Source organism: Manis pentadactyla, chromosome 11 (assembly GCF_030020395.1).
Source record: "Manis pentadactyla isolate mManPen7 chromosome 11, mManPen7.hap1, whole genome shotgun sequence".
Classification (NCBI taxonomy): domain Eukaryota; kingdom Metazoa; phylum Chordata; class Mammalia; order Pholidota; family Manidae; genus Manis; species Manis pentadactyla.
Window position 1 is genome coordinate 48062939 of NC_080029.1, and position 15713 is coordinate 48078651.

Below are 15713 nucleotides of genomic sequence, written 5' to 3' on the forward strand. Positions count from 1 at the left end.
TATAACAAAATTGGAAACAGACTGATTATACAGATACAAAACACATTAAAAAGAAATCCACTTTCCTGAACTTTATTAAAGAAAAAGCAAAGATGGTAAATCTCTAGAACACAGTCAATTTTCTGGGATTCTCCCCTCAAAAATGTGACATTAGATTTCCAAACACATGCCAAAGTGTACATGGTTCCCAGTTGTACTAAGTAGGTAAGAAGCTGAAATCCTAAAATGTTCATCTTCCAACCTTCCCCAGTCTGTGGTCTGTCTTTGGATCAGCAATAATTGCCTGAACAGCTACTATGGCTTCATTAATTTTTGTTTGTAGCTCTCTGAGCTCTTCTATATGCAGCAAACGCAGAATTTGAGCAGCTTCATTAAGAACTGCATCTGTTTTGTAAGAAACATTGCATTAATCAGTAACTTTTGTATTTACGACCATTTACTCATTTCCCCCAAGTATTCACCAAGTCTCTAAAAACAGTTTGAACTAATCAAAACAAAGCCACTTACCTCCTGTGTCAAAACCAAGAATATGCTTGTCTAAAGCAACAGGCAAGCCCTTTAAAAAATACAATTTACAGTTAATCACTTTTTTCATCTGAAAAGCAGCCTTTCTGTTATTTTAACCCTTTTAGCTGCAGTGGCAAGGGGACTGAGAATTTCCTCCTTAAATCTGCCTTATGATTAATTTTTTCCTACTACAACCAGTTAGGAAAAAATGGCCTTTACAGGCAATGGGAAGCTAGTTCCTAACCCTGTAAGCCCAGGCACATAACATAATAGCTCCTTTCAAAGAGAGTGCCAGCCTGTAAAGAGTTCACAATAACTATCAAATCAGAATGAGGACAGTCAAGAATTTCTGCTGATTATACTGTATAAAATCAGTAGTAAAAATAGTCACTATCTATACTTTCAATGTTATAAATGCTAAGCTGTTACTACTCAATTCTTGCCTAATCTATTAATGCAAATCTAACTAGGCTCCATTTGCTTTAAAATAGCTAACAATAAATAGACAAAGAAACAAATGGGTATGAAAATTCAATGAGCAAAACTTGAGAGTAGACTTTTACTGAGTAGCTTTCTATGTCAGTCTGGTACCAGAGGCCTCATTTTCCCTTTGTCTGCCAAGAGACCTCCAAGGAACAGCTACCCTTGAAGATGACATGCCCCAGATGCTAGTTATGCATGGTTACAAAACAAGAACACTTAACTGTAAACACTTCTCCACTGTATTTTTATAGCATAGTATCTTTTGAGATAACATTAAATTAAGATTTAAAGCACTGAAAATAAAACTAAATTTCACTTTGCAAACAACAGCAGAGATTTGACTATGCCCTGATATGTACTGCCTTCTAAACCAAAGGCACAGTTTTGCTGAATAAGTGAATGAATGATTTTATTATGCCAAAACAATTTACTGTCTGTTCTACCATGTGGGTGCAATAAGCTGATCTTTAATCCAATTTCTAGTGGCCTGATTCATAAGTAATAAGCCAGTAAGAACCTTTAAAAGAAACAAGTGTCTTTCAGCAGGGACTATGCTGCCCTGGCATTAATAACCTTTTAACATTGCTGGGACTGGCCAAAGATGGGGTCAGAGGACAAAGACAAAAGACTTTGGGGAATTGGATGGAGGGTGAGGGAAACAAAAAAAATTTGAAAAAGGAATGATGCTGGTACCCAAGACATTCTTTGCAACATCTACGCAGCAGGAGGAAGAGGCATAATCAGATAACTGAAGCTGCTGTTGTTAACCCCTGAGGACATTCTCTGTACTGTCCTGTAGTCAATGAGACTATATAGGGACATTTGGGTTTCTGTTAATAGTTCACCTAAAAATATGCCACAATTACTAAGGGAAAAATAGTAATGGCATAGTTTTCTCAGCCTACAAAGCAGCTTACAAAGATGACAGGTTCAGTCACCTGTACCCAGAACCTTACACTCTAATATAACCTCTACCCACTTCACCTGGCTCACCACCTAGCTCATGCAGGCCTCCACACATGGACCCCATCCCCATCTACCGTGAGAGCACAGGCTCTTGAGTTAGACTGACTGAACTCACACTTATCAACAAGGTGACCTTAACTAAGGCTTTCTCATATTTCATGCATGCAGCAGAATAAAATGAGAAGAGCTGTGAGGAAACAAAAGAGTAAGGACAGGATTTAAGTCAAAAAAGAAAATTAGTAACAAAGAGAAGGTATTTCCTGTTTTCCTGCATATTAGTCAGAACAACCCAGTAAATTTCATAAGAGTAAATAAATTCATTTAAACAAACTTCAACTGGGCATACGAACAGGTTTGTCCTGGCAGACTCTGGATGTTCTATTGGTAGCTTTTCTAAAGTACAAGGTGAGATAAACATGCTCATTTTTCACCAGAAAACGATTGGCTACAATTTGTTTAAGAACCAAATTCAATCCCACTGAAGTAAGCTATCCTTTCTTTGGGCGGTTCTAACATAGAATGGGTATCTTAGCAGAGACATTCAAAGTTTAATTTAAATTCATGACAAGATCAGAAGAAACTTTCATTAATAATTTAGAATTTACCTCTTTCATTTGATTTGCTTTAGCAACTGCATCCTGTGTCAGGCGCTCCTGGACCAAAATGCGAATTGCCTAAGAAATCCAAAAATACTGCTTTTATTTTTTATCACTATTTGTCATCTTTTCTACTCTGAGTCTAGAGAATAAGATGCCCAGTTTGATGAAGTTAGAATTACCTAGGTTCGTTAACAAATGCTCCAATAAATAAAAATAAACTTGCTATTGTAATAAAGTTTTCACTCTTAATATTGAATGTAGAATGATGGTCAAAACAATCAAAAACATTTTTTGGATAGGTAATTCATATGTGTGGTAAAAAATTTTTTAAATAAATAAGGATACATGGTAAAAAGTAGATCTCCTTCCTAGCCAAGCTTTAGGCATCATTTCAAAACACAAGCATTATTACAAGATACTCATGTATCCTTACGAAGGACTCCACTAGATTACAAGCACGCTCCGGCAAATGTGCAAAGACTGTGTGTGTGTGTGTGTGTGTGTACAAGCACGCTCCGGCAAATGTGCAAAGACTGTGTGTGTGTGTGTGTGTGTGTGTGTGTGTGTGTGTGTGTGTGTGTGTGTGTGTGTGTGTGTGTGTGTGTGTGTGTGTGTGTGCATGTTTGCCAGAGCACACACAGCACACACAATCTCTGACACAAAGGGTAGCTTATTATATACGCCACACTTGCTTTCTCCACTTACAGTAAAATGTTTTTAGATCTTTCATAGAACACATTGTTTTGTCATCACAAAGGTATATTACGGCAAATGCATGTGCATGCATGCACCTGCACACACTCAATAATGGATTTTAATTAGTGGGTGATTAAACTAAAAAAAATATATGTAACTCAGCAATGTATCACATAGCTGAGTTATAAGTGAAAAAATTGAGAAATTATTTTTAATAATAAAAACCAAATGTTACACTGGAAAAGAATTAAAACCAATTGTTAACAGTGACTGCAAATGTACTGAACAATAGTCCAGTTGCCAGTTAATATATTGATTCTCATACTTGGCAAACCTATGAAGATGTTTCCATATTGTCATGTATTGTTTGAAGCTTATTACACAAACTCAAAGGACAAACATGCACCTAAATTAGAATATTATATAGCTTTTGATTATAGCTGATTTATACTTTTTCCCATTGCGTTTTTAAAGTCTAATGAAAGCACCCCAAATATGCTAGCCTTGTCTGTATCTTCTCTCATTCAATTTGTGATTAAAGCTGACATGACCATTGTAGAATTGTTCCAAGGCAACTTACATAATTGCCTGAGTAAGGAACAAGCTTTTGAAAGAACTAAATTTCATTAAAAACAACTTTTTGTCTCTTGGCATCCAATCTGAGTTGAGAAAATCCAATTTAATTTTCAGACTCAGCAAAGAGAATTATAATCATCTATGAATAGAAAAGTTTTTCCCTCATCACACTGTCATTTAAACATACCACTCTAAAAAGTAAAATAAATTATGGCTTCATCTCTGGTGGGTAGAGTAAAATTTAATTATTCAATTTACTGCAAGATAGTTTAAAGTGATTTATGTGCAGAAGACATAGTCAAAAGCTCTTTAATTTCTCATAAATTCAGTAATAACTTTTAAAATAATTTCCAAATCTGGTATCTTAAGTACCACTCACGTTCTCCCCTTCCCCAGGCCCCTCTGTACTATCACAACTACTCAGCATAAATCTTAAGTGTGAGTAGATTTTTCCTCTTAGAAATGAGACCTCTTTCAGACTACTGGGTTCCCTGAAATGGAGGCACGAACTGAGTGGCCTATGTACAATAGGGGACTTGGAAGACAAGTAGTCATTCCTCAAAGAGATTTTGGGGTACCTATTTTTGACCAAATTCACTATAACTTATTAGGAATTTTCAACTCTCTTAATAAATTCAGACCATGAATCTTTAAAAGGACTGATCAAACACAAGTAGGGTGATATAGGAAAAAGAATGGACCACAGCATCAGATGCCTAAAGCCTTGGCTCTCATTTTCTATGTCATCTTGGACATTACTTATCTATTCTTTCTACATCTCAGTTTCTTCATGTACATTAAAAAAAGATATTAGTATCTATCTCTAGGATTGCTGGGAGGATTACATAAGATCATCTTTGCAAAGAATTTAATAGTGGCAGACACATAGTAAGTACTCTCTGTATTAGTTATTAGATAATCTGAACATGAAATCATGACATCAGCTTTTGTGTCCCACAATCCTCCACGTTTTATTCCCCCACAAATTTAAATATCAAACATAATTTTTAGAGAATGAAGAGGTTAATACATATACAGAGTTTCTATTAAGAATATGAAGCTGATGAAGCTGACCTTAAGCATTACCAGGTAATCATCATGACGCTGAATCTGAAGGAGGTTAGCCAATGCCATTACACCAGCCTTAAAATCAGGATTATTTACTATAAAAGATTAAAAGTGGAAACTTACAGCTCTGCAAGAACATAATTACAGATGCATATATAAACATACAATTTACAAAGAACATTTTTAATTTCCCAGTAACAGCAAATCTTAATTTTTAAAACTGCTGATGACAAGAGCAGTAAAGGGACTTCAACAATTAGATAAACTGATGAGATCATGGTTTTCCTATTAACCAGCCAAACTGAATAGTCCAATAAATGGTTAAATTAACTCACAATAGGTTTATCCTGTAATTTTTTTCTGTGAGGCCTATTTGTGCAGAACCACTAAGCAACATTTCGTCCCAAAGCTATTAATTTTAATACATAGATCCTTCCAATGCACAAACCTTTTCTCTAAGCAGAAGCATAGAGTATCCGTACAGTTTATTAATTCATAGAATAACTCATGAATTAGAGTTCATTATAGAATCCATGAATTGGTCAGTGAAAGAATATTTAATGTATTATTAGAATCTTCTAAAGGCCTCTGAGACTTAAAATAATGAAAAATTATACTACTTGTTTGACAGTCTCATTAGATTAAAAATTATTTTATGCATCCAGGAAGGCAAACAATTACCACCATGATTAAATATAAATCAAAACCCCCAAATTACTAGAGCAGCTCAAAGAATAGCATTTTAACATTCAGATACTTAACTACAAGAGGGAAAAGCACATTGTAACTGACATTAAAAAACAGAGAATATGAACCACTTAAACCAAGTAAACATAGACTTCTATAGAAGTAAAAAAAACACTTGAACCAAAAATGTTGGTGATCATTTTTATGCATTTATATACTTACCATCCAAATTGATCAATGGCTCTGCATTTTTAGCTGCATTGTCAGCATTTTTTGTGTTATCTGGTACCGAGTCCTTGTATTTTTCAGCTGTAAAAAAAGTTAAAATGCAATTTGTAGAACTGTAACTTAAGGTAAAACAAACACTGTGTATTAACTGAGCCAAACTGAGTATAAGCACAAGAGAACTCATCCAATAAGAATTTTTACTATAAAAAATAAACTAAGACAGCAATGTGATTGTAGCTTTTTCATTAAATTAAAATGATTATTGGAACACCCACACAAATGTATTTTCATTAACATTTTTCTAAGAGTAAAAGATTTCAAGCACTAGTTAAATTTTAGTGAAGTCTACCTTTATGCTCCCTCTGAAACTGAGTAGGTATAAAAGAATGGGAGGAGGTTAAGTATAGGTTTCATGGGATTAAATACAAACTCACTAAAAAGTTAAGTTTCTTCCCAAATTTTTTGAATGCTGTATATGGAATCTAAAACAGTGTTTTCTAAAAAAAAATTAGTGCTTAAAATACACCATCATTTAAAAACCTAAACTTATTTTATGGAGACTTGAAATTCGAAATTCCAAAGGTAGATTTAATTTTACTTGAAAAATAGAAATACTTAAGACTTACAAATATAAATACTTAATAATTCACTAAACTTAATACCCAAAATGCCCTTTCTGCTGCAGTGTTTATATGATTTTCTAATGAAACAAGAAGGAAAATAAAAGCATTACAATTTAAGTCAGACAGCAGTTACCTTAAAGGAACTCCCACTGGCCAAATCTGGAACAGTGTAAATACCAAAATACAGACAATAAAAAAGGATTATGACCCATTGGTAAGATGAGAATCCATATATCTACACTGACTTAAATAGAGGTAAGCTGAAAAGAAGGGAAAAATGCCTCCTTAAATAGAAAGAAAATGTAGAAGGAATGATGAAATTAGAAAAACATCTTTTGGCGATCATCATCAGTATAATTGACTCAGGCAAGAATTATTGAATGGATGCTAAAACTAGACATTGGGCTTGAGAAGCAAAAGCGTATTGATACCACCTCAAAGTTCTACCCACGAAGCACATTACTTATTATAAAGGGGAAAATAGTAAAACTTTACAGTGGAGAAACCTTTACCAAGTGATCAGAATAACATGACCAGTAATCTGGCCTATGACTACACACATGCCTCCTGTATGATGCACTTAAAAGAACTGTTTTTCCTAACAAAAGTATGAACCCTAAATCTAATCAGGAATCACTGGACAAACCAAGCTAAGGGACCTTCTACAAAATAAATGTGTCATAAAGCACAAATAAAGACTGAGTAACTGTTTCAGATTATAGGTCACTACAGAGATAAAACTGAATGCAATGCATGATCCAGGACTGCTTTGGTTTTGGAACATTACTGGGACAACTGGTGAAATGTGAATGACTTCTAGGTAAAAGTATTGAATCAGAATCATTTTCCTGGTATTTATAATTGTACTGTAGTCATGTAAGACCATCATTTTTTAGGAACTGCACATTAAAGAACTCAGGATAAAAGGGAATCACATCTACAACTTAGTATCAAGTGGTTTAGGAAAAAAATCACGTATATATGCTTATAGGAATAGAAGGAAGGATAAGGCAAGTGAAGTAAAGTGTTAACTTTGCAGAATCTGTGTATGTGAAAATTCTTTGTACTATTCTCGCAACTTTTTTGTAAATCTGAAATTGTCAAAACAGTTAAAAGAAAAAAATTTAATTCAGATTTTAGTCACCTTAATTGACAAGCTGGCAAAAGGCTTTAAAAAAAATGTTAAGGCACAATAAATAAAAATTCACAATGGTTTCACCAAATAATAAAAATTTAAAATAACTTAAAAGTCAAGAACAATGCAACATTATTAATGAACGAACACAAGACAACAGCACCTTCTACTGATAAAGGACAAAATTACTATTTTAACCCTTTCACAAATCTGTTCTTACATTTCTGAATTTTAAGATTAAACAAAACTTTGTTTTCTTGCTTAGATTTTTAATACACTTTTGATACCATTTACCTTTCAACTGTATTGGGAACAAGACAAGGTTGCCCTCTCTCCCCGCTTTTATTCAACATAGTACTGGAGGCCCTAGCCACGGCAATCAGACAACACAAAGAAATAAAAGGCATCCATATTGGTAAGGAATAAGTTAAACTGTCACTGTTTGCAGATGACATGATATTGTACATAAAAAATCCTAAAGAACCCACTCCAAAACTACTAGAACTAATATCTGATTTCAGCAAAGTTGCAGGATATAAAATTAATACAGAAATCTGTTGCATTCCTATATACTAATGATGAACTAGCAGAAAGAGAAATCAGGAAAACAATTCTATTCACAACTTGCATCAAAAAGAATAAAATACCAGGGATTCTCTTGTCCCCTCCTGGCATGAGCCAGGAGCTCTGTCCTCTCGCTTTATCTCTAAATAAAATCTCTGCCTTACTCTCCTACCTTGAAAAAAAAAAAAAAAGAATAAAATACCTAGAAATAAACCTAACCAAGGAAGTGAAAGACCTATGCCCTGAAAACTACAAGACACTCTTGAGAGAAATTAAAGAGGACACTAATAAATGGAAATACATCCCATGCTCTTGGGTAGGAAGAATTAATATTGTCAACTGTAATTCAACTAAAGATTCAAAATTCAGTGATAAGTTTTTAATATTAAACAATTCACTATATTTCAGATACAAATGCTAGTACTGAGAAATCACTATACTTGAGAGTCATAGTCAACTGCAGGATACACAATCATGTAGCACTTACTGTTCTTCATACCTAGGTAAGGTGTAAGTATTATAAAAATGGGACTGACAAATGGAATAAGTAAGTGTAAAACAGAAATGGAGATGTGATTACAATTTTATTTCGGAATAGCTGAAAAACACTTTTGAAAAGCTGGAAAATACTTTATTACAAACTAACAGATTATACTAAGTTAATACTAATATTTAACAAAAGCAGAGTTCCTAGCAACTCAGACCAGGATAGACACACTGTTGAAAGCCAGAGAGGGCCACTAATGCTACCAAGGCTTATGATCCCATTACTGTCTGAAGGAAGAGAATTACAAGTATTTTCTTTTTAAACTAATATTCAAAGTAAAGAAAAGGCTTTGACCTTTCCTTAAAATTTCTGCCAAAAGGCTTTTGAAATTAAAGTCTGAGAAACCAGGAAAATATACTAGAGTGATGCTCCATATCAGTATATGAACATATTCATATTCTGCATTTGCCAAACATTTATTGACATTGATAAGCACATCCATTGTATGAAAGAAACTATGTCAGGTACTATGGCATAGACACAAGACAGAATCTTGACTGAGATGTCCATATTCCAATCCCTGCTATCTGTGAATATGTTACTTTTACATGGCAAAGGGACTTTTTAATGAATCTAGTGCTCTGAAATGAAGGATTATCCTAGATTATCCAGGTGGGCTCAGTTTAAGCACAACATCCTTAGGAGGAAGAGGCAGGAGGATCACAAAGCTTGACACTGGAAGCAGAGAGACTGAAGGTACATGTTGCTAGATTAGAAGATAAAGGAGCCAAGTCAAAGAATGCAGGTACAGTCTCTAAAAGGCAGAATCTCTTAAAGCCTCCAAAAGGAATCAGCTCTGCTGACAAACTGACTTCAGTCTGGTGAGACTGGACTTCTGACCTCCAAAACTAAGACAATAAATTGTGTTGTCAGTGTCAGTGAGTTTGTGGAACTCTGTTACAAAAGCAACAGAAAACTAGCAGTGGTACCGTGTCAACAGAGAAAACAGCGCTGAGTCTCAGCTTACAACCCAGTGGGGCAAACAGACATTGAAGCAAAATGGAAAGTGGTGAGTGACTTAAAAGGTATAGAGTTAAAAGGTATGAAAGTTCAGAAGGAAATATTGCGGCCAGGGAGGCATTTGAGCTGGGTCATACAAGAATATGTAGGATTTACATGTGTGGAGATAGAATGAAATTGCCTATTAGCCAAGGGAAAAGTGTCAGCAAAGAAACTGAGGTGGGAGTAAAAAGAGAATTGTAAAGTGGAAATAGCAATTCTAATTTGGCTGGGATGTCAAGTATGGGAATACTGGTTGGAAAGCAGTTATCAGAGGCCTTGAATACCAGGGTAAGAAGCCTGGAGTCCTTTTACAGAAAATGGAAAAGAAACAATGTTTCTGAATATATAACAGCAGTTGTTCGTGGGAAACAAAGCTTAGCATTCTAGAACATTTATGTTTCAAAAAGTTAGCTTGGTGGGCCATGTGGATGAGAAGTGCAGGTGATGCTAATGGGAGACTAGTTTGAAAGGTACTACAATCTCAGTAGAAAGTGACATTAGCCTGTATTAGGGTGATAGCAGTGGGAAAAGTTGGGAGGGAACAGTGGGAAAGGACCTGGAAAAAGATGGACAGGAACAGAAAGGGAGGAAACAGAGAGGCCGAGATACCAAAAAGGCTTCAAAAGCAAATGATTAAGACTGGAACTGACAGGCTAATAGAAGAGAACATGAAATGCAGAGGATGGAGGTGATAACCAGATCCTGCATACAGATGTTGACAGGCCTTCCAAAATGAAATGACCTAATGAGAGGAAATACGAATTTACTGGAAAAATTTTTTTTACTATAGTACCAACATTCAAAAGCTTCCAACAATACAAGCATCTGTAATGAAACATTAAACATAAGCAATGAATACATTTGGGCCCATAGTGTCGATTGGCACTAGATGTATGTTTCAGTTTCTTGTGAAATTACCTGCTGCAACCAACACTCTGAAATCCTATCAATTCCAGGACTTTAACAACAATTAAACTTAAAAGGCTAACGTGCAGTGAAAAGATGACAGATTTACCAAAGTAACGTTCTTTGTGAGAAGACTAATTAGCCTTCTCCAGGAGACACCATTTCCAAATTCTGAAAGAAAAATCTAAATATCAATGAAAGACAGTGCTTTTAGTGTCTTATGATAATAAAGAGACTTTGTAATTTTAGAAAATTCTTTCCTATACAATTTGGGATTTTGGGGAACTGGACACAGATGAATGGTTCCCAAAAAAGTAAATTTTAAAATAGATGCTGAAAAGGGAGATAAGGATGTATAAACCTTAAAACAAACCAAAGGTAAAACAGTTTAGACAAACACAGACTGGTAAGTTCCCTACATTTTAACATTCCTTTCCCACTTTTCCTCTCCTCTTTAAAACACACATATCCCACAAAACATACCATTATCTCCATATTCCAGCCTAACAGCTAAACCAAGGAGCCAGTCAATTGCTTCCTGTCGATCCTGAATCTTGAAAGGACAGTTAACATCTCTGAGATACTGTGAGGGGAAAAAAAAATCTGGTTTCATTATTACTATAAAGCCACTCAATCAAAAAAATGGTAGAACTGAAAGAGACCTTAGATTGGATCTCTAAGAATTTCTTTTAACGTTTATATTACTAAACTTTTGATGCAATTACATAATCCAAAGGAAGGAAACATTTAAGTGTATACTTAAAAAAACCTGAAATGTTTCTATTTTTACTTTTGCAAAATCAGGTAGGGCAACCTAATCTAGAGCAACGTCCTCATTTTATATAGAGAAAACGAGACCTAGAGGTCAACACTTGCCAAACACATCTTAGACCTGGGATCTGAAACCTAAACTTTCTGATTCCAGGTCTCAATATACATAGAGAAATTAAATAAAAATGGAGGCTATACAAACAAACCAATTATAATCTAAACCTTAGCTTTCTATTATGGAAATACCACTGAAAAGAGTATTTTTACTTTTGCAAATATCAGGTAGGGCAACCTAATCTAGAGCAACGTCCTCATTTTATATAGAGAAAATGAGACCTAGAGGTCAACACTTGCCAAACACATCTTAGACCTGGGATCTGAAACCTAAACTTTCTGATTCCAGGTCTCAATATACGTAGAGAAATTAAATAAAAATGGAGGCTATACAAACAAACCAATTATAATCTAAACCTTAGCTTTCTATTATGGAAATACCACTGAAAAGAGTAAGCCATGTGACATACATACAGAATGTAACCAAAAGTTTTAAATAAACATCAGAAGCTGTATATCCAATTGAGTACTGTCCTCCAAACGTCTCTTAGGAGCTGAAAATCTAATTCCAATACAATATCACTACTCAAAAACTTTAGGAACTCCCTTTGGGAAATTCTTTGAGGGTGAATTAATGAACTGGCATTTTTTAAGCCATAGCTATTTTCTAACCAAAATGTTTATCCCTCTTCTTTAAAAACAAAAAAACAAAACCCAACTCACTCATTCACAAGATTTGGTCATGATGCAAAAAGCAAATCAACTTTCAAAGTATAAAAAAATTGTCAATATTAAGGGTATTCAAAAGATGTCTCATGATCTAAAAGTAATTGCAATATGCTTTAAGCAATGACATTCTCATTTCAAAGAAACCAAATTGAAGGAAAGTATCCGTATGTGTAAGTTCCAATGTACGTATCTCTAAGTTATCCTACTTCACTATCACTTCTGGATTTTTTCATCAGAACGTTTTTTATATTCTTCAAATACCCTTCTACATGAGGAGCTTTAGTCTTGCACACATGAATGGGCCATACATAAGAAGTGATGATATAAACAAATATAAAATCCTAACAATATATTTCAAAGCTTTAAAAGGCTTAGCAAGTATTTTAAAAATACTTTTTAAGGGTAAAGGAAAATAATCCAATTGTAACAGTAGAAGTGGTGGGAGAAGTAAGCACACAGCACATGCTATGGGCCAGGCACCTCTGTGAACAGGTATACATTACTCATCAGCGCAACACATGCCTCCCCCGTGAGACAGGTACCACTTTTATCCCCATTTATTATGAAACACTGAGACACAAAAAGGTTAATACAATTTGCCTGTGGTCACAAAGCTAGTTTTGTAACTTATACAATCCCCTAAAGCATGAAATCTCTGGTTCTAAGAAAGCTGAGTACCTTATCACTTTGCTCCAGCAAATGAAAAATTTAGTCACTTTTTGTATTTTTAAAGGAAATCATCTTACTCGTCAAATAGAACCGATGAAAATGTTTGATGCAAATAATGATACTGTAAAAAAGTGATTTTTATTCTGATTTGAAAACGTTTTTTCTGCAAAAATTTACCAAAATTAGACTAAGTCAATGGGAAATTATTCTAGCCACAAAAATGAGATATACACACAGACCTTTTTGGCATTATTTCTATTGTACAAAATAAAGGACAACTATATACATTAAATATAAGCATAAATAAGACAATCATAGTGTTCAAGCACATTGACAATGTCCTATTTTAATATAATACTCTAGTGTGTTATTGCTACATTTTTAGTCTAATGTAAAAATTCTGACTGGCCATTTTTTAATACTTAGAGAATACATGTTACTTTATTTAAGAAACCTCAGTGTTTCTGGACAAAGCTACTTCTATCTTATATTGAAAGCTTGGGAGAAGAGAGAGCATATAACTTGTTTTAAAAACCAAAGAAATATGGTAAGAAAAATGTTAATCCCTGAAATCTAGCCTTTCCAGCACTAATCATTATTATTTTTACTTATTTTAAAAGAACAAAGTAATTTTAAGCTTGTCTGTTTTCCTATAATTCTTGGAAATGTTCTCTGTACTTTGATTCTACTTTCTAATTTATTACCTTTTCAAAGAACTTGGGCCAGTCGCTGCTGTGGATATTTCTTAAATTACCTCTGTCTTCAATCTTGTAGTGTCTGATTTTCTGGTCTTCAAGCCAAACAATAAAATTTCTAAATTCTGTTTCATCTGCAAAAAAAAATATTACATAAATCACTATAAGTACTAGATAATACACTTCCTTCTCTGCAAACAAATGTCTTGTGGAATTTTTCAAAATCCAAGATACTAAGTTAACTGAGCTTCTTGAAGTAGTAGTTGAAAATGTAGACTTTGGATCAACAGATTTAAAATGTTCTGTTCATATTCTAGCCTAAATTCAAATTCTGACTCAAGACATTTAGTGTGAACCAAGGCTAATCATCTAAATTTTCTGTCCCTCAGATTCTTGAGTTACAAAATGGGGGTGACAAGTGGAATTACCCCATTGGGTTGTTATAAACGTTAAGTGAAATAAGTATAAATAGAGTGTATGGCACAAAATTTTGCTATTTAAGTATTATTCTTCCAGTTTATTGGGGGAGGGGAAGAAAAAGGAGGACTGGGCAAGGTTAAATTTATATCAAAGTAATAATACAATAAAGAAATTAAGTGACAAAGCAGAGAGATCTAAGATATTACTATCCTCATTTGTTGTTACAGCACATGTAAGTACATACATGAGAAAGTTCATTATGTTTTTTCATTTAATCCTCGCACACCCTTTTGAGATAGCTATATGCCCATGTTACAGATGAGAAAATTGAGGCTCAAAGATTGAAATATTTCTATGCTCTGTTGCCACTGACCTTTTCTTGTTCAATAAAAGCAAAGTAGAAAAACAAGATTCTATAAATTTATATGCTTCTAAAGGAGACCAACAAAACAGTTATCCTGCTTAGAAATTATTTTCAATTTCAAAATTCAAGCTTCCATTATGAAGTCTTGAGAATGGTCTTAGTAACCCTGATGTACTTAATCACTTTCAAACTTATTAGTCTACCACAAGTCGAGAACTCTGGAAAGAAAGGTGGGTAGTAGTTGATTAACAGTGACTAGCAATATTAATACTTTAAAAAATATTAATGCTGTGAAATCCCAAATACCCTTGTATTTTCAATTCAACCGCTTGCTCACCTGCTATTAACATTTTTGCACGACCCCCACAATGTAATTAGCCCATTACTATACGCGCTTGCCCCAACACCATCAGTCCTGGCCTTCAAGTACGGTATTGACCTCACACGTTGGGTGGGTTCCGACTGTCCCCGAATCCCACCTTCAGCCCTTAGTTCCTGGCGGGCAATGAACTAGTCTTCAAGTTACTCAACACCTTCTTCAGATTCCAGCATTGCGCTGGCCCACAGCAGGTGCTCAAGGTATTGCCCAAATACCTGGGGAACCACCGAATCGAAGAGTTAAGTTAGAAAACGAGGATTTTCTCTCTACTGTCCTGGTGGGGAGGGTGTGTGTGTGGAGTTTCCTAAGTGCAAAAGTGGCGACGTCCAGGCAGGAGTGGGTGAGGGGGCTCCGAAGCCTCGGCACGGCAGGACAGGCGGCAGAAAGCGGAGGGTGCTTGGCGGCCGGGAGGAGAGGGGCCGGGGGCGCCGGGGAGACCAGGCCGCGGAGGGTCCGGGTGGGCAGCCTGGGTGCTGGCGCTGAGGGAGCCGCCCTGCGGCCGGCCCGGGCGCCATCTCACCTTTGCAGTTAAAGCCGGTAGGGTTGTGGTAATCGAGAGCCGTCAGCTTGCGTCGGAACATGGTCCCCACTTCCCGCTCCTGTCCCCCGGGCTTCGGCCGGGAGAGAGACGAGGAGCAGCAGGCGGCGCAGGCACCGGCGACGCGGCGAAGGGGCGGGCAGACGCCAGAACGCTCCGAAATGACGGTGGCCTTAGCCAATCGCAGGTCACGAGCGGCAGCCGCCGGCGAAAGTCCACCAATTGCGGCTACGCAGGGGAGGCGGGGCCACGTCGGGGCACGTCGACGCTCAAATAAACTTTATTGTCAGCTTCCTAGTTGTACAATAGGCAGAAAGCAACTGCGAGGCCAGTAATCTCGTGTTTTCCAAGTTTCTTCTTTTCCTCGCCTCTTGACACAGCATGCAGAGAACAATATATGTAAAATATGTAATATCGGCAATTCCTCCCATTGGATCATAGAATTACTGTTCAGTATATTCAGTATATTCATTCATTCATTCATTCATTCATTTTGTCTCATACATA

The 15713-nt window shown here is 35.7% G+C and overlaps 1 protein-coding gene across 1 annotated transcript; it reads right to left on the reverse strand.

Moving 5' to 3' along the window:
* Positions 1 to 56: 56 nt before the first annotated feature.
* Positions 57 to 15361, reverse strand: RTRAF (RNA transcription, translation and transport factor). Its single transcript, XM_036917882.2, has 8 exons — positions 15189 to 15361; positions 13515 to 13639; positions 11071 to 11170; positions 5805 to 5891; positions 4902 to 4990; positions 2562 to 2630; positions 508 to 556; positions 57 to 384 (listed from the first exon to the last, which is right to left on the reverse strand). Exons 1-8 carry the CDS (start codon positions 15247 to 15249, stop codon positions 230 to 232), a joined length of 735 nt encoding a protein of 244 aa, XP_036773777.1. The 5' UTR covers positions 15250 to 15361; the 3' UTR covers positions 57 to 229.
* Between the last annotated feature and the right edge of the window lie 352 nt (positions 15362 to 15713).

What these genes read in the sequence shown, in the direction of transcription:
- RTRAF (XM_036917882.2), bottom strand. Translation starts at nt 15,249, where the DNA reads ATGTTCCGACGCAAGCTGACGGCTCTCGATTACCACAACCCTACCGGC. An exon ending in GCTGGAATATGGAGATAATG is followed by an intron (nt 5,892 to 11,070) that starts GTATGTTTTGTG and finishes CTTTTTTTACAG; the next exon opens with CTGAAAAATACAAGGACTCG. An exon ending in TCTTGGTTTTGACACAGGAG is followed by an intron (nt 385 to 507) that starts GTAAGTGGCTTT and finishes CTTACAAAACAG; the next exon opens with ATGCAGTTCTTAATGAAGCT.